Genomic DNA, 24,629 nt, shown 5'->3' with positions numbered 1-24,629 from the left:
TATGTCCTAAGAGATATAACCAGCCCAGAGAAACCTACCAGTGTCCTAAAGCTCCCACTAAACTAAGCAACTCAGGATTAAGAAAGGAATTCTGTAGTAATGTCCTATTACTGAGACAAAAAACGTCGTGGTTTTTTTTCCACGAGACCTAACTTTTGAAAAATACCAAGATTAACTAAAAAGTTAACCCTAGAAATCACCGTGCACCATTCTGCCAGGGTGTTAAATGTTCAGTTACATTCTGTTACGGAAATGGCATTTATTCTATTTGTTTTCCACTTTTCCAGTATATAAGTTATCTGGGGTTTCATCAACTAGAAAGTTGTGTTAAAATGGTTCTTCATGACATAATGACCCTCATGATCCGAAAGATCTGAAAGTATCCTCTGAATAATCACAGAAGAATAAAATCCTGTCTGGAGTTTTAAAACCTGTAACACAATAATTTTCCTGTATCGCCGTTCTCTGGGAACCGGTAAACTAATCTGGCACAGGTGACACTACCCTGTTAATGAGCGGTCTAGCACTTTCAGGCTGCAGTATCAATACTGAAACAACATGGGGGAAATTTTTTTTTAAATTACGTGGAGTAGGAAAAATATCTATCTTTTAAAAGCCAAGTTATCAGGGTACCTGGTGGCTCAGTCAGTGGAGCATGCAAGTCTTGATATTGGGGTCATGAGTTCAAGCCCCACTTTGGGCATAGAGCGTACTTAATAGAAAAAAAAAAGCCAAACTATCCATATTTGCATTGGCATAATATACACAATATGTGTGTTTCTTACTAAACACTTCTTGGTTTCTCAAAAAGTTAAACAGAATTACCAACTCAGGGTGCCTACGTGGCTCAATCGGTTAAGCGTCTGGCTCTTGATTTGGGCTTAGGTCACGATCTCAGGGTTTTGAGATTGAGCCCACATCTGGCTGCGTGCTGGGCGTGGGGACTGCTTAAGATTCTCTCTCCCTTCCCTGCCCTACCCACCCCCTACTCTCCTTTCTCTTAAAAAAAAAAAAAAAAAGATACAGCATCTCAACTCCAAGGTATACACCCAAAATAACTCAAAGCAGGGACTCAACAGAGACTTGTATGCTAATGTCCGCAGCAGCAACATTCACAATATCCAAAAAGGTGGAAACAACCCAAGGGTCCATCCACAGGATGAATGGACATTCATCCACAGATGGACAAACGAAATGAGGTATACACAAAATGAGGTATACAATGGGATATTATCTCGCCATAAATAGGAACAAATACATTCTACAACCTGGATGAGCCTTAAAAACAGGTTAAGTGAAATAAGCCAGATGCACGGGACAAATATCATAGGATTCCACTTAGAAGAAATATCCAGAACAAGCAAATTCATAGACAGAATATCGATTACATAATGGTTACCAGGAGCCAGGAGTGGAGGGGATGGGGACTATTGCTTAATGGGCACAGAATTTCTGTTTGGGGGCTAGAAAAGTTTTGGAAATAGGGGGTGGTGATGATTGCCTATAATGAATGTAATTAATGCTGAATTGTTCACTTAACAATGGTTAAATAGCATTTCATTAGATACAGTTTACCACAACAAAATAAAACAGACTTCTTTGCCCTTCTAGGAAAAAGGAATACAACATTCTTATTACTTGGCCGAAGCAACTAGAAATTTTACATGACACGTAAAACAACTGTGATATAACATAAATATGAACTCACTAAGTTTTCTCTAGGTTGTAATTTTAGAGATCTTGGAATTTTAGGGGTAATTTCCACTGGAGTTATTCTGACTACTGCATGCATTTCTATATTTAGTCTCTTTCTCAGGTCATCTGGAATCTGAAAAATAAATAGAAATAAATATGTGAAAACTTGATTTAAAAACATTCCATAGCATACATATTGTTATTAACCTCTATGAACTCAGGTAAATTGGTGGGAGTTACCACGATTTGTAAGCGTAACCAGATGGATAATCAGGCCCTGTTGTATCACAAACATTTCCACTTTCCCCTTGCTTTCTTTCTTCCACACCCTCTTCCGAATGAGATCCATCAACCTGGGTCTCTCCAGGCAAGGCTGTTTGAGGACTGCCACTCCTCCGTGCCCGTGGCTGCCAACCTCCCACGTGGAGCGGGAGGTGCGGGCTCCTCGCTGCCATATCACATGGTCTCTAGGCCTCTACCTGGCACTCTTCACCCTGTCCTCACCATGTTTTCAAGCAAAAAAACTAGTATTTCGTCAAATGGCAGAACCATAAACAGAAAAGAGAAATCCTAACAAGCTCAGTGTTAGACATTTTTATTTTGAAGATGCAGCAGGATCTCCTTAGCTAGGAGTTAAGAACTAATGGAAAATAACGAGCTGATGGTCTGAAATTTTAGAAAAGGATGTAGGCCAAAGAGATGCAAACTCTGTAAGCAGCCAGCACAGAGGTCAGAGGTGAAACTGGCAATAGAAGAAATCTACAAAAGAGACTCCCTTCCTCTCCTATTTTTCTTCCTTGTCCTAATAATTTCCTCCCTTTCTCACTGTGAAGTCTCACTTCACAATGGCTCAGATTAAGTTCAAATAAAAGGGGCTGATGACTCGTTCCACATAAACTAAATAAGCATTACTATCTGAGGCCAGGACGAGAAGGTGGACACTGGTTGCTCTCCTCCCCTTCACAGTCCCACAGTTAAAGAGTAGATTCCAGCAGGGTAAGCAGCTTCTGGGTACACGCCAATCCAGGTGCCCCCTCACGCTATGGGTCTCTCTCTACGTGGGCATTGCCCCCGACACAAAGCAAGTCCTTCCTTGGCTTTCGGGAACTGGGGAACAAACCTTCTGCAGGTATTAAAGATGTGAGGCTTCGTAAGGCACCCCATGCTAAGTGAGAACCCGAGAGTCAGCCCGCCTGGGTGTGAATCCTAGTTGTACTTACTATGCAACCTCGGGCAAGTAATTCTGACCTCTCTGCGCCTGTATCTTATAGCTTAAGTTTCCTTAAACAGAAAATACACACAATCTTCACCCAAACAAGGACTTTACCTTGCAATCAGAAATGTGTCCCTGCAGGGACTTTCGACACTCCTATTATACTGATTTGCAAACTGTATACAAAACGTTATTCTAATTCATAATCTGGAGAATTTCAAGCAACACGAAATTGCTTTCTCCCTAATAGTACATTTTATACTAACCCAGACTTTCCCAAGATGAAGAGCTTCTACAGTTTTGGCGTATTTGGTGGCATTCTTCAACTCCTCCAGTCCATTCCAGACTACCGGTAGCACACACGCCGTGGCGGCTTCTTGACTGCGGTCCGAGGTGGTCGGTTTTTGACCTAGTGGTTCTAAGGTCTGCTTCTCTTTTTCAGGTGACAGCACGTTTTGCTTTGTTTTACTTTGCTGTTGCTTTGGAGAAAGCAGTTTAATTAGCTTTCCGTAGGTCACAGTAAAGCTGGGCTCCATACCAAAATATTCCTGGTCCCACGGAAATACGTGAACGGCACAGTGTTTGTGAAACTCCGAAGCTGCTGGTGCATCACACACACTGGGAGGCTGTGATTTGCACACTCTGAAAATATTGTCCAGGGGAACAACTTTGGACTGCATAGTTTTGAACGCATTCATTTCAGTTAAACCCCAGGAGAGCTCCGGTTTCTTCTCAGACCCAAAAGAAAAAATACTTCCTATGATAGTCCATAAGCTTGGCACGGATGGTGAGTCAGCTGTAACCTCTGAATCTGTCTTATTAGACCCAGTGACTGTCAATCCTTTTTGGTCTCCTCCATAATTACGAAATTCCCCCTGTGCATTATCTGCTTTTGAAAACGTATTCTCCTTGGCTTGGCGGGTCTTTGGCTGAATAAGGAGTTTAGTGTCAGTTTCCAGCCTTCCATAAGCAGCGGCTGGCATTAGTGCGACTGTGTGGAAAAGAAAGCTCATTAGTACACGCTCACCTCTGCTGTGGATCAGTACTTTGGTGTAGAACACAATGGAAAACACAATAGCACCTACCGATTTGGATAAATATGTAAGTCTGTTGATCAACCCAGACAGGAAAAATGGCTTTTGGGAAAACTATTCGAATTTGATCCAGAAGATGCTGTTCAAGGGAAGCAGCATGCAGCTCCTACAACCAACAAACGATAAGATGTATTCACTTTACCTTTTGTCGTTCCATGTCTAGAAAAGAAATCAATCACTAGGTCGCACACCTGAAACTAAGGTAACACCGTGTGTCAACTATACTTCACTGTAAATGAACTATGCTGAAGTAGTTTAACCTCAAACTGGGCTAGTTCTCATTGTGTTTTCTTTACCAGTATCTCCCAGTCATCTGCTGAGAGGGGTTCCACCTCGACTTGCTGACAAGACACCACATGGGAGCACAGCTTGAGAAACACCTGGAAAAAATGGAAAATGTAAAACTATTTTTAAAAGACTTTTTGTATCCCTAGGAAATAAGAAGTTCTCTCTTTAGGTAAGTAATTAAGTGTGAGCGAGTGAATGAGTGTGCACGTGTGCCTGGGTGCGTCGTGGAGACCTCCATCGGACAGATAGGAAGCACTTATTCTTAGCTAGGTCTTGATACACTCAACATCTTAGGAAAAAACTGTCTCACGAATAATGATAGAAAAAAGGAAAATATATCCTAGCACAACATATTTTTTAAAAAATAAGGGGCACCTGGGTGGCTTAGCAGGTTAAGTGTCTGCTTTCAGCTCAGGTCAGGATCCCGGGGTCCTGGGATCGAGTCCTGCATCAGGCTCCCTGCTCAGCAGGGAGCCTGCTTCTCCCTCTTCTTCTGCCTGCTGCTCCCCCTGCTTGTGCGCTCTCTCGCTCGCTCTGTCAAATAAATAAAATCTTTAAAAAATAAAAAAAAAAGAGAAGTGGGGTGCCTGGGTGGCTGAGTCAGTTAAACATCCAACTCGTGATCTCAGTTCAGGTCTCAATCTCAGGATTGTGAGTTCAGGCCCCACACTGGGCTCCCCGCTAGGCGTGGAGCCTACTTTAAAAAATGATAATAAAGATAACCATTAACAAATTTAACTTAAAATGTAAATTAAAATGTAAGAAGAAACAATAATGACATCAAGTCATGGCTTGATCTAATATATACACACTATTATTTCTAAAAGTTTTATGACTGTTAGTTTCATAACTATCCTCAAGCCATGGTGCTTCTAGAAAAGTAAGAAAAAAATACAGAGACAGAGATCAGAACCCATTATTGACAAGTATAAACATTCACAGCTAGAAGTAAAGTAGAACAAATGTGCCCTCATTCCGGTCTGTGGAAATACATGAAATGCTAGTGTGTCTCAAGCAGCTGGAATCCACTGCCTTACTTCCTTTCCCCCTTTCTATAGGCATTTCTGGGGACTGAAGAGTAAAACCCAAAGCCACCAAGTACTACGTGCTCCACTGAACCAGCCTTCCTTCTCTGCTTTTGTGGACTGGAGCTGCATTTCCCCCCAATGCCTCACCATCGGTGAAGCTCCCATCAGCATCTCCCAAATACCCTATTTGAAAGAGTGATTCTGGGAAAGCACAAAGCAGCTCCTGCCCACCAAGAAGCTATAATCCTGGGTGAGCCAGTCCACGTTGTTCCTACTCCTTGGGCGATAGTGCCTTAGGCACAATACCCGGAGGATCTGCAGAAAATCAGGTAACAGCTCACTCTGAAGCAAACAGGCATTAAAAACACACAGCACTGTCGTGAGGCTGGTGAAGACACCAAGCTTGGGAACAGGAAGCTGGTGTTTCCCACAGGGAAGGACCACATACTCGAAGAGAGCAGAACTTTAACTTTCTATGCAATCCTGGGCAAAATGTTCTATCTCCCCAGGTTTGTAGAGCAAAGCACCAAAGTTAGTGATATCGAGGGTCGCTGTGGTGCTGAAGTTTTAAGATTCTGCCAAAGATTTAGGGTAAGCAAAGGACTAATACTAGGCCTATGGACTTCTCATGAGTGGCCTATTCTCATTCTCAAAAACATGCATGAACAAAATTAGTCTGTGTTCAAAACAAGTTAAAAAGATGTGATGCTCTTGGATACTGTCGTGGGAAACTGATAATAGAATGCCGTGTAGTCCCATTTATCAAAATTCTAAATGTGCAGCCCCCTAGACTCTGCAATTCATTTGTAGTATTTCATTACATATCTATATACAGAGATGTTCAATGCATATTGTTTGTAATACATGGAAAGGTATCTCTAATATATTTTGTGGGGGGAAAACTGCAGAAAATATATATGATCCCATTCTTTAAATCCTAAAAGTGTACTGAAATCCCAACATACAGTGCACGTTCATTTTGAGGCTGGGGTTAGAGAAAAGATATTTTTTTACTTTCAATTGTAAAGTATTTGTAATGAATGTGTATTACTTCTGTAGTTTAAAATATGCAGAAGGGAACTGGGGCGCCTGGGTGGCACAGTGGTTAAGCGTCTGCCTTCGGCTCAGGGCGTGATCCCGGCGTTCTGGGATCGAGCCCCACATCAGGCTCCTCCGCTATGAGCCTGCTTCTTCCTCTCCCACTCCCCCTGCTTGTGTTCCCTCTCTCGCTGCCTGTCTCTATCTCTGTCAAATAAATAAAATCTTTAAAAAATAAATAAATAAATAAAATATGTAGAAGGGAGTAAATTGGTGAATACAATAAAATGAAAACACAGACATAAGTCCTTTAGCTTTGGGGTTTACAACCTAAGCATATTAATTTCATAGGCAAAACAAAAATAGAAAAATAACAATTCTTTTGTTGGATAGTTTTTAAAATCAAGTATGACCCTGGAAAGTTAGAAGATTTGCCAGAAACAAATGAAGTTCGATAACAGTAAATAAAATGCAATAACTCATAAAGCAAAAATAACTGCACACAAACAAAATTAGGAAATGTGGAAAGTGAGTAAAATAGAACACAAATTCAAGTAGGGAGCAGACTACAAGATAATGACTTAACAACAGTATACAGTTAACCTGAATATCCTGGACTGGTTATAGTACCATGCAAGTTAGGTGTCATCTTGCCTCCTTAAAAAAATTAATTTGAACTTTTTTTTTCCCCATTGACTTTCTCCTTAAAGTCATATAATATAGCACAGTCATCACATTTTGTACTTACCTGGTCCCCATTTGAGAGTCCAAGTTTCTGACCAACTTGTCTGTTAATTTCAGCCACATTTTCGCCTTGATCACTAAAATGTCTGCCTTCTACCCAGCTCAAGAATGCAGGCTGGTGACCCCAGGCTACTTCTATAGCTTGATTCTATTTATTCAAGAAATAAGAAAGGGGGGGGAGAAATAAGAAAGGAGGGAGTGAGAGTTTTTATATGCTTTTCTCGATTAACATAAAAGATAAACTATTACTGCAACCCATACATACAAAAAGAGTTCTATAGATGGGTGATAGCTCTCATTAGAGCATTTAAAAAGCTATAATCAATTCCAATACCCAAAGCTGGTGATGCAATGAGTAAAAAAAATACCCTTGTTTTCTTATGATGGCATTACAAATTCATTCAACCATTCCAAAATTCGAAATGGCAATAGGTAGCCAACGAATTGACCTCAATTTTGAGCCATATATATATATATATATATATATATATATATATATATATATTTGAGTACTTATTCTGAATTAATGATCAAAAGAAGAAGAAAACCACACCAGAACATATGTCTGCAGTATCTTCTATAACAGTGAAAAGTTAGGACTGTCTTCAATGTCTATTAATGGGGAAATTATTAAATAAGCTACAAATTTACTATTTTAGTAAAGAATGAGTCAAGTAGAAATATATCATGAACTTTAAAAATGTAACAGTATTTGTTTATTAGAAGAGAATAAATGTACTTGGTAAAAGCACAAAAATTACAAAAACATAAAACAAGAAGCCAGGTTCCTGTTCCCAGACATAATTACTGTTAATAGTTTCTTATGTATACTTCCAGAAATTTTATAATATGCAATAATTTTGATAGTTATACAACTATGGAATTGTAAGTACAAAAAATCAAAATATAGGAAACTTAAGGCTGGGAGTTAAGATGGCGGAGGAGTAGGGGATCCCTTTTCCAGCCGGTCCCCTGAGTGGAGCTGGATAGGTACCAGACCAGCCTGAACATCCACGGAAGCAGCCTGAGACGCAGGAAGATACATCTGGATCTCTACAAATGAACATCTCCAGCGCTGAGTACTGAGGTACGAAGCAGGGTACAAAGCAGGGAGCCGTGAAACCGAGCACAGATATCGGAAGATAAACGAAAGGGGGAGGGAGGCATCGGCATCCCCGAGGGGGTGGAGAAAAACAGAGGTCTAGAAGAGATATTTGAACAAATTGTAGCTGAAAACTTCCCTAATCTAGCAAGGGAAACAAACATTCGTGTCCAAGAGGCAGAGAGGACCCCTCCCAAGCTCAACCATGACAAACCTACGCCACGTCACGTCATAGTGCAATTCGCCAATATTAGATCCAAGGATACAGTATTGAAAGCGGCCAGGGCAAAGAAATTTCTCATGTACCAAGGCAAAGGCATCAGAATTACGTCAGACCTGTCTACACAGACCTGGAATGAGAGAAAGGGTTGGGGGGGCATTTTTAAAGCTCTTTCAGAGAAAAACATGCAACCAAGGATCCTCTATCCAGCAAGGCTGTCATTCAGAATGGATGGAGAAATAAAGACCTTCCAGAATCGCCAGTCACTGACCAATTTCGTAACCATTCTATAAAAGTTCGATAAAAGTAAAAAGGCCCCAAGAGTGATACAGAACAGAAAATCACAATCTATAGAAACAAAGACTTTACTGGCAACATGGCATCATTAAAATCATATCTCTCTATAATCAGTCTCAATGTAAATGGCCTAAATGCTCCCATAAAGTGCCACAGGGTTGCAGATTGGATAAAAAGACATGACCCATCCATTTGCTGTCTACAAGAGACTCATTTTGAACCTAAAGATACATTCAGACTGAAAGTAAAGGGATGGAGTACCATCTTTCACGCCAATGGACCTCAAAAGAAAGCTGGGATAGCAATTCTCATATCAGACAGATTGGATTTTAAACTAAAGACTACAGTTAGAGACACAGAAGGGCACTATATTATTCTTAAAGGATGTATCCAACAAGTTATAAATATATATGCCCCCAACAGGGGAGCAGCAAGATACACAAGCCAACTCTTAACCAGAATAAAGAGACATATAGATAAAAATATGTTAATAGTAGGGGACCTCAACACTCCACTATCAGCAATAGAGCACCAGAGCAGAAAACCAACATAGAAACAAGAGCTTTGAATGCCATACTCGACGAGTTGGACCTCATAGATATATATAGAACACTACACCCCAGAACCAAAGAATACTCATTCTATTCTAATGCCCATGGAACATTCTCAAGAATAGACCATGTTCTGGGACACAAAACAGGTCTCAACCGATACCAAAAGACTGAAATTATCCCCTGCATGTTCTCAGACCACAACGCTCTGAAATTGGAACTCAACCACAAGGAAAAATTTGGAAGAAACTCAAACACTTGGAGACTAAGAACCATCCTGCAAGAATGCCTCGAAAAACCAGGAAATCAAAAATCAATTTAAGCAATTTATGGAGACCAACGAGAATGAAAACACAACGGTCCAAAACCTATGGGATACTGCAAAGGCAGTCCTAAGGGGGAAATACATAGCCATCCAAGCCTCACTCAAAAGAACAGAAAAATCTAAAATGCAGTTTTTATATTCTCACCTCAAGAAGCTGGAACAGCAACAGAGGGACAGGCCTAATCCACTCACAAGGAAGCAGCTGACCAAGATTAGAGCAGAAATCAATGAATTAAAAACCAGAAGTACAGTAAGCAGATCAACAGGACTAGAAGCTGGTTCTTTGAGAGAATCAATAAAATTGACAAACCGCTGGCAAGGCTTATCCAAAAGAATAGAGAAAGGACCCAAATTAATAAAATTATGAATGAAAAAGGAAGGTTACAACCAACACCAATGCAACTGAAAGGATTATTAGAAACTTTTATCAACAGCTATATGCCAATAAATTAAGCAATCTGGAAGAGATGGAGGCATTCCTGGAAACCTATAAACTACCAAGACTGAAACAGGAAGAAATTGATTTTTTAAACAGGCCAATTAATTATGAAAAGATTGAATCAGTGATGAACAACCTTCCAAATAACAAAACTCCAGGCCCGGATGGTTTTCCTGGGGAACTGTACCAAACATTCAAAGAAGAAATAATACCTATTCTCCTAAAGCTATTTCAAAACATAGAAACAGAAGGAAAGCTACCAAACTCATTCTATGAGGCCAATATTACCTTGATCCCCAAACCAGGCAAAGACCCCATCAAAAAGGAGAATTACAGACCAATTTCCCTAATGAATATGGACGCCAAAATCCTCAACAAGATCCTGGCTAATAGAATCCAACAGTACATTAAAAGGATTATCGATCATGACCAAGTGGGATTCATCATTTTAAACTAAAGACTACAGTTAGAGACACAGAAGGGCACTATATTATTCTTAAAGGATGTATCCAACAAGTGGATATGACAATTATAAATATATATGCCCCCAACAGGGATGCAAGCGTGGTTCAACATTCGCAAATCGATCGTTGTCTTAGATTTTATCTAGAAGGAAAAAGCCAAAAATCATATGATTCTCTCAATAGATGCAGAAAAAGCATTTGACAAAATCCAGCATCCTTTCCTGATTAAAACCCTTCAGAGTGTAGGGATAGAGGGTACATTCCTCAATTTCATAAAAACCATCTATGAAAAGCCTACAGCAAATATCATTCTCAATGGGGAAAAGCTGGAAGCCTTTCCCTTAAGATCAGGAACACGACAAGGATGCCCACTCTCGCCACTATTATTCAACACAGTACTAGAAGTCCTTGCAACAGCAATCAGACAACAAAAAGGGATAAAAGGTATCCAAATCGGCAAAGAAGAAGTCAAACTGTCTCTCTTCGCAGATGACATGATACTCTATATGGAAAACCCAAAAGAAGCCACGCCCAAACTATTAGAAGTTATAGAGCAATTCAGTAGTGTGGCGGGATACAAAATCAATGCTCAGAAATCAGTTGCATTTCTTTTTTTTTTTTTTTAAAGATTTTATTTATTTATTTATTTGACAGAGAGAGACAGCCAGTGAGAGAGGGAACACAAGCAGGGGGAGTGGGAGAGGAAGAAGCAGGCTCCCAGCAGAGAAGCCTGATGTGGGGCTCAATCCCAGAACGCCGGGATCACGCCCTGAGCCGGGATCACGCCCTGAGCCGAAGGCAGACGCTTAATGACTGAGCCACCCAGGTGCCCCATCAGTTGCATTTCTATACACGAATAATGAGACTGAAGAAAGAGAAATTAGGGAATCCATCCCATTTACAATAGCACCAAAAACCATACGTTATCTTGGAATTAACTTAACCAGAGACGTAAAGGACCTATATTCTAGAAACTATAAATCACTCTTGAAAGACATTGAGGAAGACACAAAAAGATGGAAAAATATTCCATGCTCATGGATCGGAAGAATTAACATAGTTAAAATGTCCATGCTACCCAGAGCAATCTACACTTACAACGCTATCCCGATCAAAATACCGATGACATTTTTCAAAGAACTGGAACAAACAAGCCTAAAATTTGTATGGAACCAGAAAAGGCCCCAAATCGCCAAGGAACTGTTGAAAAGGAAAAACAAAGCTGGGGGCATCACGTTGCCTGATTTCAAGCTGTACTACAAAGCTGTGATCACAAAGACAGCATGGTACTGGCACAAAAACAGACACATAGACCAATGGAACAGAATAGAGAGCCCAGAAATGGACCCTCGGCTCTTTGGGCAAGTAATCTTTGATAAAGCAGGAAAAAACATCCGGTGGAAAAAAGACAGTCTCTTCAATAAATGGTGCTGGGAAAATTGGACAGCTACATGCAAAAGAATGAAACTTGACCACTCTCTCACACCATACACAAAAATAAACTCCAAATGGATGAAAGACCTCGATGTGAGACAGGAATCCATCAAAATCCTAGAGGAGAACATAGGCAGCAACCTCTACGACATCGGCCAAAGCAACCTTTTTCATGACACATCTCCAAAGGCAAGAGAAACAAAAGATAAAATGAACTTGTGGGACTTCATCAAGATAAAAATCTTTTGTACAGCCAAGGAAACAGTCAAAAAAACTAAGAGGCAGCCCACAGAATGGGAGAATATATTTGCAAATGACACTACAGATAAAAGACTGGTATCCAAGATCTACAAAGAACTTCTCAAACTCAATACACGAGAAACAAACAAATCAAAAAATGGGCAGAAGATATGAACAGACACTTTTCCAATGAAGACATACAAATGGCTAACAGACACATGAAAAAATGTTCAAAATCATTAGCCATCAGGGAAATTCAAATCAAAACCACACTGAGATACCACCTTACGCCAGTTAGAATGGCAAAAATAGACAAGGCAAGAGACAACAATTGTTGGAGAGGATGTGGAGAAAGGGGATCCCTCCTACATTGTTGGTGGGAATGCAAGTTGGTACAGCCACTCTGGAAAACAGTGTGGAGGTCCCTTAAAAAGTTAAAAATTGAGCTACCCTATGACCCAACCATTGCACTACTGGGTATTTACCCCAAAGATACAGACGTAGTGAAGAGAAAGGCCATATGCACCCCAATGTTCATAGCAGCATTGTCCACAATAGCCAAAGCATGGAAGGAACCGAGATGCCCTTCAACAGATGACTGGATTAAGAAGTTGTGGTCCATATATACAATGGAATATTACTCAGCTATCAGAAAGAACGAATTCTCAACATTTGCTGCAACATGGAGGGGACTGGAGGAGATAATGCTAAGTGAAATAAGTCAAGCAGAGAAAGACAACTATCATATGATTTCTCTCATCTATGGAACATAAGAACTAGGGAGATCAATAGGGGAAGAAAGGGATAAAGAAAGGGGGGGGTAATCAGAAGGGGGAATGAAACATGAGAGACTATGGACTATGAGAAACAAACTGAGGGCCTCAGAGGGGAGGGGGGTGGGGGAATGGGATAGACCAGTGATGGGTAGTAAGGAGGGCACGTATTGCACAGTGCACTGGGTGTTATACGCAACTGATGAATCATCGAGCTTTACATCGGAAACTGGGGATGTACTGTATGGTGACATAATATAATAAAAAATCATTAAATAAATAAAAATAAATAAAAAAATAATCAAAATATAAAATGCATTCTCATTAAGAGCAATTATATAAAATCCGTGAAGTTTGTGGCTAAGGACTAAAAAACAATGTTTTCTATGATTAAAGAAATACAAACTCATTATCGAAACCTTAAAAAATATATAAACTTGGAAGGAAAAAAGGAATTACTGATATTCCCTCCACAACAAGACAACCACATGAACAATTTTGTCTATTTCTAGCTAATCCTGTTTTCTATGCAAAAATTTTTAAATAGTTGTATATTTATACTCATGCTTTAGTATCCTTTTCCCCACTTAACATTGTATCATAAGCATTTGCACACATGTCATTTTTTCAATAAAAAGGACTTCAATAACAGCCAACAAAACTTACCATCTCAGGAAGTTTTTGTATTATTAAAGTCATTTATTTCTATCTAAATAAATTCATTCAATTATTAAATATTAAATTCATTCATTTACATCAAATTTTACTACCTCAAAACTGGTTATAGGCCACTTATTGTTTCTTTATATAGGAAAAATTTCAAAGGATGTTGGAGCCACTTCTGAGGCAATATAATGTACTTTAAATTAGCCCTGTTATTAAAATGTTATTAAAACTTTGTATAGAAGTCATCGTGTATCACTTAGTTGTATAATCTTTCCCACAATTCACAGGATAGTCCAACTGCTCAGGGTGACAAAACTTTTCCACCGCGCACAGTGTGATAAAGTACACAGAGCCCTGGATTTGGAGTCAAATTCCAAATTAGCTATGTCAGCTGTAAGTGTGTGAGCTGAGGTCACAGGGGCGAAGATGGCCCACCCGCCGACCCGCCGACCCGCCTCGGGTGCTTTCCACACTCTTTCATCACAGTCTGTGGCATATAATCCAGATCAACTTCTATTTCATAAGAAGAAACTTTCAAAACCAGAGATGTTAATTAAGGAAATACAAAATACGCCCTGAAATGTCAAAGAGGAGGATTCTACCAACTCACCGAAAAAGGGGAAAATCAACTTTATTAAGCAGCAAAAGTACTTTAATTATTCATTTGGTCAAAACGCAGTAACCAGTTCCATAGCCATAATATACGTTCAGTTGGATTTAGTAAACTTTGCAGACTAATATGAATCCGTTTTCACGTAAAACCTTTTCCCCCTGAACCACAGAACCTCGGGTAAAGAGAAACCAACAGACTGGAGAGAAAGGAGCCCGCTTCCCAGGAGGTCAATCAACAAATGACTCACTACCTGCTTTTGCCTATACCTGTAGTACTGGTATCACCTGGGGGGAGCTTTCAGGTGAAATCACAGATTGTCAGGCCTTAGGACCGGCCAGATCCGAGGCCTGGGTTCTCCTTTGCCAACACAAAAGAAATGACAAGTCTGTAGCTGGCCATTTCTGGACGGCAATTTAGGTTTATTTGTCTGCTTTCAGTGTGGACGTGAATCCTTTCCCCCATTTCAGCAATCACAGCGAGCACCGAGCCCAGCATACAGACAAAATAACTGAGTTAAAGCAATGGTTCTCAACTGGGGGTGATTTTTGTTCCCCAGGAGACATCTGGCAAGGGTGGAGACGTGGTGTTTTTGTTTTTGTTTTTTTGGCTATCACTACTGAAGAGGAAGTGTGCTACTGGCATCTAGTGGATGGAGGTCAAAGATACTGTTAAATATCCTAATACCCGCCACAGTCCCCCACAACAAAAACTTATCCAGCCTAAAGTGCCAAGGTTAAAAAAATTCCGAGTTAAAGCATCTACTGGGTATCCAGTCCTGAAATAAGGACTTGGATAAGCAAGACGATACCTGAAACACACAGTAGAGTACAAGTGAGATGTGTCACATAAACACGACAGCGAAGTTTTGGAAAGGAGACAAACGTGAGCAACCAAGAATTTGAAAGCTAGGTGGAGGAGGTAAGATTATGCTCAGTTTTTGAAGGCATGAAATGAAGAAAAACGTTTTGGGGAGAAAGAATAGCACAGGTAAGAGTACAGAAGTAGGAAAGGAGCTGGGTTATGAAAGAAACCGTGAGAAGGCCAGTCTGGATGCTGCAGAGTAAGTGAGAGACTAGAGGACAACTTACCTGGAAATGGTACCCACCTAGGAGCTAGTTTCCTAACATGCGAAAGCACAGAAATGACCTAGATACCCCAGGTTCCTTTCACCATCAACATTCTATGATTCTATAACAGTCGGTCTAAATTCTTATGCATCCAAGTAGCCCAAAGATATTTTTAAAATTACTGATGCCTGAAGCTCACCCCCCAAGATTTTGATTCAATAGGTCTGAGAAGGACCAGAACATTCATATTCTGAAGAGCTTAAAGGTAAACCTGACACAGGCCAGGAAACTATTCTTCTGACCCTCTTCCTATTACAGCATTATAGGTATTATGTACTCCATGCTTCAGCCCAAATAAAAGAATTCAACACGTTAACTCCCAAATCATGACTTCCTACTTTAATAACCTATGCCCTCTAAACCAATAATTCTAGGGAAAAAAAAATCTAGAAAAATAGCTCCAGAAAAGTAAAGTGGAAAGATACCTAAAATTATCGTTAACTTAAATATTTACGTATTTCCTGCATAATTAGCCAGTGATGGGTACCATGCATCCAGGATTTCAAATACTCTACCCCTTTGCCCGCATAAGCATACTCAAACTCATAGACTGTGTGCCTCTATTTCTAGTTACGAAAATGCGGAGGCTGTATCTTTTTTAATTAATTAAAAGGGTAACTGACGGCAGAGGTTCAAGTAATCCTACCTATGGACTTCCAAATATGCATAATTCTACTGCACATTCCTGGTACACCTCGGAACTGTTCGAGCATCGGCGACACAGGGAAGAACCTTATTTTATTAACCTACCCCGCTCGGGGGACACGGCGCTCAATGGCGCTCAATCCCTGTTAACGTACCCTGTTAACCCACAGGGACTCTGCAAATCAAACCTACCCCTCCCTCTGGAGGCCGGGACGGCAGCCGTGCAGGCAGCTGGAAATCACTCGCAAGAAAAACATTTTTTAAAATAAAAATAAAAATTAGCGACTCCCCAGGAGCTTTTCCAAACTGGAAAAATATTCTGAACGCAGGCGTAGATTATTAGGATGTTTCAAAGCCCAGTCTCACCGAGTGAAAACACCTGGAACACGGCAAGCTAAAGGCCCAGGGCTGCCTAGACGCGGTGTGGGTTGCAAGCCTGCCCCCCGCCGGCCTTGCCCTCGAGGGACCCTCAGTCTGGCCTCTGAACGGCTCGGTGGCGACGACGGCAGCCCGTGCCACGCCGCCCGGAGAGGCTTGAGGGCCGCCGCGTCCCTAAAAGGTCTCGGCCACGTCCTAACTAACCCAAGCTGCCAACCAGGTGTCCCGAGGCTGGGCCGGGAGCCCCCGTCCAGGGCCGGCGCGTTACCTGGAGCAGGTGCAGCTGGGCCACGAGGCGCCGCGGCAAGTGGAGGAAACAGTCGCGAGCGTTGGTGAAGACCACCGTCACCGCTACCCCACCACCCTCTGTACCCGCCAAGCGATCGCTGCCCCACATCATCTACAAGCGAGGACCATCCCCCGCCGTCCACTCGAGCGGACGCTGGCCACTGGACAGACCGAGGGCGTCGGAGCCAGAGAAGATCGATCGGCCCCGCCCCCTGCGGCCACGCCCCTCTCGCCTCGCGAGTCCAAACGAGGAGGGGCAAGCAAGCTGCTCCAGCTCTCGGAGGTATCTCCGCCAGGCCGCTGGAGGGCGGCACCTCGTTCACCGAGGTCTCACTCACAGGAAACGATGCCCGACGCTGTCGATTCCCCAGCCAATCCTGGCACGCCTTGACCCATCTCCCTCTCTTATTGGGTGAACGGGAATGCGACGAGGCGGATGTTGTCGTTTTTGCAAGGGCCCAAATAGACAAGATGGCGTCGAGTGGCGGGCAGCTTGGAGGTGTATTTGACCACCACGTCCAGAGGGCTGTATGCGACACGCGGGCCAAGTATCGGGAGGGGCGGCGGCCTCGTGCTGTCAGGGTAAAGTGATTTTGGTTTCATTCGCTATTCCGGATGGCTTTATCTTAACTCTAGCGCCGCATGACCAGTTTATGTAAATAAAGGCTTGAAGGTTGCGGTCCTATCCATCAGTCATTGGAGATGGGTATGAGAAACTGGTACTCAACGACCCCTTGGATGAGCTGCTGTAAAGTCATGATTCTCACGAACCCTTTGGTCAGCTGCTATAACGTCAGCTCCGAAAGGACAGGGCTTTGTTTTAGTCATTGTATCTTACGTGTTTAGAGTAGCGCTTGGCGCATGGTAAATCTTTGTTACCTCTCTCTAGTTAAACTACTTCTGAGCCAACTTCTGCAAAGTATGTCGATTGAAGATAGGCTGTGTTTTAATTAGAGGCCCTCGAGCGGAGGGGTTGAATTTATTCTTTACTTTTTCTGCAGACCGGCTGAACAGAATGTTTCTTCTTTTCAGAGCTTTTTAAGATTTAATTTTAGTTCCAGTATAGTTAACATAGTGTTACATTAGTTTCAGGTGTACAATATAGTGATTTAGCAATTCTATATTTTACTTAGTGCTCAGCATGATAAGTGTACTCTTTAATCCCCAGAGGTGGTTGTTTTGCTATGTTTTAAGGAAGATATGTCTTAGGCGTATTTGGAAAGTACATTTTATGTGTTTGCATTTCTTTTAGGTATATACAATCAATCTGGAATCTCGGTACTTGTTAATACAAGGAGTTCCTGCAGTGGGAGCAATGAAGGAATTAGTTGAGCGATTTGCTCTATATGGTGCAATTGAACAGTATAATGCGCTAGATGAATACCCAGCAGAAGACTTTACAGAAGTTTATCTTATTAAATTTATGAATTTACAAAGTGCAAGGTAATGTGCAAGTTAAGCATGTTTCATTTCCTCCGTTCCCTTTGCTATCACTTTGACCCCAGTTGTCCCTTATTCATACCTGAATTACTCAATACCCTAACATGGCCCTATATTATTTTTATCTTACTCTAGTCTTAAATGTCATTCCCATGCTTAACAGTCTTTGGTCATGTATTGTGGCAGATTAAAAAATGGGTTTGGAGTAAGTTTTTGAACTCCACTGCTTACCAACATCATGACTTTGCACAAGTTATTTAACCTCAACAAGCCTGTTTTTTTCTATTCTGTGAAATCTGTATGGTAAAAGGACCTACCTTGGGGGTTGTGTGAGGATGGTATAAAATAATCCCTGTAAAGGGGCTAAATGTAGTGCCTCCTATGTTCAGAATGCAGTAAACATTAGCTATTGAAGTTCTTAATGTTATGCATCATTGTGAATTGACCCAGTCTTTTCCAGCTTTCTGTACAACATAAACTCTGTGCTTCAATAAGGCTGAAGTATGAAATACCTTATGTAGATTTATGTGCACCCCATTCTTTTCACTAATTTGCTCCAAGACCCATCCTTCCTTGGCTATTACTATTCATATTTTCCTTGTCTCTCTTTTTTTAAAGATTTTATTTTTAAGTAATCTCTACACCCAACGTGGGGCTCAAACTTTCAACCCTGAGATCAAGAATGGCCTACAAACTTAGCCAGGCGCCCCACCATTTGTTGTCTTTCTGTACTATGAACAGCACTTGCAGTCTGCCATGAAAGCACTTGATTTTGTGGGGTCATGTATTGTTCTCATTTTGCTCTCATATATAATCTCACTTTGCCTAACCAACTTGCCTGCCCCTCATGGTTAGGGAAGCATATTTTCTAGAGCTTTTGCATCTCCCACAGCACGTAGTACAATAGGCTATGGAGGTCAACATCTCAATTTGAATCATAGCTCCACAAACTAGTGTGAACGTGGCTAAGTTATAAATCTCCCTAGGCCTCAGTGTCATCATATGGTTTTTATGAAATGTTAATTCACTTAGGGCACTACCTGGTGCATGGTAAAATCTCAGTATTTTAATCATTATCCCTGGGCAAAGAAGTACTTAAATATTTATTATAGCATAAGGCCTGGCCACTCATATATATTTAATAAGTATTTGTTGAATATCATCCTTTCTCATTGATTAGTTATGTATTCAATATTTACTTAATTATTAAAGATTTTATGATTATGATATTTTTATTAATTTTTTTAAAAAAGATTTTATTTATTCGACAGAGATAGAGACAGCCAGCGAGAGGGAACACAAGCAGGGGGAGTGGGAGAGGGAGAAGCAGGCTCCCAGCAGAGGAGCCTGATGTGGGGCTCGATCCCATAACGCCGGGATCTCGCCCTGAGCCCAAGGCAGACGCTTAACGACTGAGCCACCCAGGCGCCCCAATATTTTTATTAATTTTTATGTATGAATCTCATTGTACTGAAAAGGCTAAATTGGGTATGAGCTAACTCTTTCTTGGGTATGAGCTAACTCTTAAGGGCCATTTAACACAGAGAAGTCTCTATTTCATGACCACAGATTGTATACCTCAGGTTAACTGCTGGCTGCTAAGTTAATTAAAGGGAGTCAGGTTATGTGTGGATAACTTAGCTCAAAACCTGGTAGCACTAAAGGGAGAGGGGATGAAAGGCTTGAAGAGTATGCACCAGATCAGTAGAGTCCGTACCATCCACAAGCAGAACATCTTAACTCCCAAACAATAGGATGTATGTACACATGGCAAAACCTGAACTTTGCTCTTTAGGTCAGTGCATTGTATACTAGTTCAGCTTTCATCCTAAGTAAATCAAGATTGATAAATCATACTATCTCGTATTTCTGTTCAGGACAGCCAAGAGAAAAATGGATGAACAGAGTTTCTTTGGTGGATTGCTTCATGTGTGCTATGCTCCAGAATTTGAAACAGTTGAAGAAACTAGAAAAAAATTACAAGAGAGAAAGGCTTATATAGCAAGAACTACTAAAAATAAAGGTATGGAAAGCCAGTTACTAAACACCTCCTATGTGTCAGGCCCTCTGCGAGGTATATCATCAGGAGCCCCCAGTCTAGTGGGGAGAGAGGCAGATAAATGGTCACAATCCTGAGTAGCTGTGAACTGCAGGATTCTGTGCAGCACTCTTAAGTAGTCTCGGCTGGAAAGGGAGAGATGATGGTTTGTGGAAGAGTTCCTACAGGATGAGAGAGGTGGCTGAGTTTTGAAGGATAAGTAGACATTACTCAGAAGGGAGTAATGGAAGAGGAAAGGGAGAGGAAGGGAGAGGAAAGGATGGGAAGGGAGGCCAAGTAGCATGGATGAATGAGCATCATACGTTTGAAGGAACATGAGTAGTACAGCATATCCACAACACAGGCTGCAGTGAGAAATAAGATTAGGAAAGAGGACAGGAACTGAATCATTAAGGGCCTTGTATCCCATGCTAAGGAATTAAGGCTTGACCTAAAGGCAGTGAGAAACAATTATGATTTGCAGACTAGTTACCAACTGCTAATCTAAGACTGCTAAACATGGAAAAGTTCCACTTTTGACCAGCACTTAACCATGTGCCCCATATTCCCAGCTGAGTTTCCCCAAACACGAATTCCAGGTGCCTGGTGTAGGGTCATGGGATCTAGTACAAGGATTGTAGGAATAGAGCACTCAGAATTGGACTAAAATAGTGTGGTCTGAAATCTGAATAATACTGGAGGCTCAGATTGCCAAATTCCCACCCTTTAGTTGAAAGACAAAGTCAGTGTCCATACAGTTATTGAGTATGAGGAGTTTATGACTGATTGGGGAAGTGGCGTGTGGCAGAGGTGAAGAGAGAAATAAGGTGGGAAGACTCTTGGAAAACTCACCTGAAAATTTGGCAAGAGAGCTACTGAGAGTCCCTGATCATTAGTAGACACTGAACATTAACCTATGGGATATGTGAATAGCTCCAGGAAAACATTCATGGTTGTTTGGCAAATAAAATGAGAAAATACGGGTCCAGCATATTGCCGCCTTTAAAAACTAACAATCACAAACTAAGCAGCATGATACATTCATATAGTAGAATACTCCGAAGCTGTGAAAAAAAGAGCGTTCTGTGGAATGACCTAGAAAAAACCTCGAAGATCTACAGTTAAGTGAAGAATGCAAAGGCGCAGAGAAATGGGTACTATGGGAGAAAAAGAGGAGTAGGTGGGAGGAGGAAAAGTAAGACATAGTGGACAGATAAATAAGTAAGAAAAGGGATTACTAATGGAGGAGTGGAAACCAGGCATATGGGGAGCATAGAAAGAGTGAAGCTTGACACTAATATACCCTTTATCCTAATTTTTAGCTTTTAAACACATGAAGGTATTGCCTGCTCAAGAAATAAATTTTTCGGGGTAGCATTTGTTAACATTTTAAAGTAATGTTTGTTTTAAAAATTATACATTTCTGAATGAAGAAAACAATAAATGAACCATTTCTTTTTCCTCTTCTCTTACCTTTTAAATTGTAATATAAAGATCATTACATGACAAAGAAGAAACTGGTTACAGAGCTTAAAGACACAAAAGATTTTAGACAGGACTTCCATTCAGGGACGTCTGGATTTCGTGCAGCCACACGGAACACTTCTTCTGGCAACTCAGATCCTTGTCTTCCTTATTCTTGTGAATTGCCTTTATGTTATTTTTCCTCAAAATGTGCATGTTCATCAGGGGAACATACGGACAGGGCATCGAACTTCCCTCAGGACAGTAGGAACCACGCTGAAACAGCGGAGCATTGTATGCACAATGACTCTTCGCAGAAGATACAAATGAAACCTTTAAAAAATTCGTTGGCCTGCCCTGGTGCACAGAAGACTATTACTTCTTCCGACGCAGTTGACAGATTTATGCCTAGGACAACACAACTGCAGGAGCGGAAAAGAAGAAGAGAAGATGATCGTAAAACTGGAACTTTTCTTGAAACAAGCACGAGTAGTAATGAGGTTATGATTGGGCCTCTGTTACCAGACATACCTAAAGTGGACATGCATGATGACTCGTTGAACACAACAGCGAATTTAATTCGGAATAAACTTCGAGAGGTAAAATCGTTTTTAAAAAACCCGTCTTAAGAGACCATTTGGTCATAGGACTAACAACTAAATGGAGATTTGTGGCAACTAATGTCATTGGTTTTTTTCATTTTCAGCTTTTTGATGTGGTTTTCTACAGTTCTCTGTTGAATTAACTGAATCTAACAGAAATATATGTGCTTTGATGTCATTAATCCTTTAAACAGTGACAGATCATATTTTAGATCATTCTAGATCTGAAATATAAAAGCAGTGGTTTCATCAGTGAGGGCAGCCTGTGAGAGTGGAGCCCAGGCCCTCCCTTTTTAAAGCTCCCCAGATGGTTCTATTGTGAGCCAAAGTACAGAACTGCTGTGTTGAAGGAAAATTATTACAACTTATTTCTCTCAAGTTCAGAGTTATTACAAATTACATCAAATTAAAATGCTTTTTACTTCTTTGATAAAAATAGCCACAGAATGAGATTTCTAAAGACTAGGCCCTAAGGTCTGCATTTCAAAATGTCAGCTTCTCAAATAGATTGCAACTCGATTGTGCTACTTAAGTAGTAATTTTTTTAACACGTTATTTATGTGATCATTTTCCATTTTCTAAGCACAAATGAAAGCTAACATTTGAATTAACTTTTGCAAGATACCTTTTTATGGGGCAAGCCTTTTAGAAATCTGAGGAAGAAAGACCTTTCTCCTAAACTTTAACTTTGAGATTCAGAAAGTGCTTTTCATGCAGTTGTGTATGTATTTTACAGTGCGATGAAGGGAGTCTAAGGTGGCTTAATTTATGTGTATTTTTTTTTTACCTGAAAATTATCTGATTAAGGGTGAGGACTTATTTTATAATAACAAAAATCTATGAACAATTTCCATGCTTAAGCCTCTTTAAATTTTTTAGTTTGTGCTGGCCCCCTTCCTTCCTTCAGATACAGTTGAACTGAGGCATAGATACAGATACGTAGCTCTCTCAGCCAGAGCTGACTATATTTTCAAGAAAAAAGTTGTTAGGGGATGTCTGGGTGGCTCAGTCGGTTAAGCGTTTGCCTTAGCCTTAAGCTCAGGTCCCAGGGTCCTGGGATCAGGTCCCGCATGGTGCTCCCTGCTCAGCAGGGACTCTGCTTCTCTCTCTGCCTGCTCTTCCCCCTGTCGTGCACGCTGTCTCTCTCTATGACAAACAAATAAATAAAATCTCAAAAAAAAATGTTGTTAGGTCCAAATCCTAGGTAAGGAAACAGTAGAATAAAATTGAGAAATACTAACTACAACTTAAATACAGTTTCTAGTAATTGTGCATTTAAATGAAGACTGTCATACTCTGCTTTAACACCTTGTCCACTCTTTTTCTGATGGTGTGTTTGGTTTCACTTCCCTAGGAAATTGAGGATTATACCATTTTCTGCTTATTTCTTCAAATTTCTCATCTTCCCCCCCCTTCAAGGCTCCATGTGTCTAATCTCTAAATACATCAGATGTTTTGAGTTACGCAGAATCAGGATGTCTATCCGTATCCATAAGATAGCAAGTGACTTCAGATCTATAAAGGATTGTTAAAGCAGAGGATATATTTACTTTTCTCCCTTCCAATTTTTTTTCTTGTTAAATGGCTTTAGAAGTTTTACTCCCATCAGTGTTTGGACAGAGAACTTTGCTCTGTGCCTAGATCGTAGGCTGTACCCTGAAATTGGGCTCACTCTTCCTCAAATGTGATGGCAAGATTTGGACTACTAGATGTATATCCTACCCCTTCTAATAGTTTACTTATTCTTGTAGTATAAAAACTAAGTTTTGGTGGTTCTCTTTTTTTACACTAGGTAATTTCACCTGTGCCAAAACCTCCAGAAGGCAAGCTGGAGGATGTGAGTACAAGTCGTCCATTAAAGCAAAGAAGAAGAATATAGACTTCCAGCAGCAAATTATGTGTTCTAAGGGACTATTTATTTTTTATTTTTAGCCTGTCATTTTAATTGTTGAAGAGATTGTACTGCTGGTATTTTTTAATGTACTTCTCTTTGTAATATTCAAGCTACTTATCTAATAAAATTTCATCTTTTAAAATTAGTTTATCATGGACAAAATACATGCCAGCCAAATATGTTCCTTAAAAAAAAGAAAACTAAAGTTTTCCAGGAGCTCCAGTGACTTTGGTTACATCGTATTGGCTGGAAGTGGGCTTGTGGCTGGTCCTAACTGGGGAGGTCTGGCATGGTGCATGTTTACGTTTCCAACTTCTGTGGATGAGGAAGCAAGAGAAAAGAGGGTTTGAAAGGCTTATTCACAGTATTTGCCACAAGAACCAAGCTTGTTGGCTAACTTAAAAAATAAAATGTATCATTATTGTTATCGGGTTATTTTGATCGTACTTAATATTACAGAAACTGGAGATGCCTGGGTGGCTCTGTTGGTTGAGCGTCTGCCTTTGGCTCAGGTCATGACCCCAGGGCT

The 24,629-nt window shown here is 40.7% G+C and overlaps 2 protein-coding genes across 4 annotated transcripts in view; one reads left to right on the top strand and one right to left on the bottom strand.

The window, feature by feature from the left end:
• PEX1 (peroxisomal biogenesis factor 1) overlaps window positions 1-24,629 on the bottom strand; it is an 87,432-nt gene that overhangs the window by 38,528 nt on the left and 24,275 nt on the right. For 2 of the 3 annotated variants that reach the window (XR_006778776.2, XM_045793260.2), the window contains exons 1-6: window positions 16,643-16,836; window positions 7,105-7,248; window positions 4,299-4,382; window positions 3,994-4,108; window positions 3,175-3,899; window positions 1,709-1,828 (exon numbers count right to left, since the gene is read on the bottom strand). Coding sequence is in view for 2 of the 3 variants with exons in the window: in XM_045793260.2 (XP_045649216.2) it covers window positions 1,709-1,828; window positions 3,175-3,899; window positions 3,994-4,108; window positions 4,299-4,382; window positions 7,105-7,248; window positions 16,643-16,774 (1,320 nt within the window). In the remaining variant the exon portion in view is untranslated. Of the gene's footprint in view, window positions 1-1,708; window positions 1,829-3,174; window positions 3,900-3,993; window positions 4,109-4,298; window positions 4,383-7,104; window positions 7,249-16,642; window positions 16,837-24,629 lie in introns of those variants that run through there. The other variant, XM_087861078.1, reaches the window with a different exon arrangement.
• On the top strand, window positions 17,099-24,525 carry RBM48 (RNA binding motif protein 48). Its single transcript, XM_045793259.2, has 5 exons — window positions 17,099-17,244; window positions 17,915-18,105; window positions 19,980-20,125; window positions 21,635-22,203; window positions 23,999-24,525. Exons 1-5 carry the CDS (start codon window positions 17,134-17,136, stop codon window positions 24,083-24,085), a joined length of 1,104 nt encoding a protein of 367 aa, XP_045649215.1. The 5' UTR covers window positions 17,099-17,133; the 3' UTR covers window positions 24,086-24,525.

This window comes from Ursus americanus, chromosome 3 (assembly GCF_024610735.1).
Source record: "Ursus americanus isolate L20-20 chromosome 3, mUrsAme1.1.p, whole genome shotgun sequence".
Lineage (NCBI taxonomy): Eukaryota > Metazoa > Chordata > Mammalia > Carnivora > Ursidae > Ursus > Ursus americanus.
This window is presented reverse-complemented; position numbering and strand designations above follow the sequence as displayed.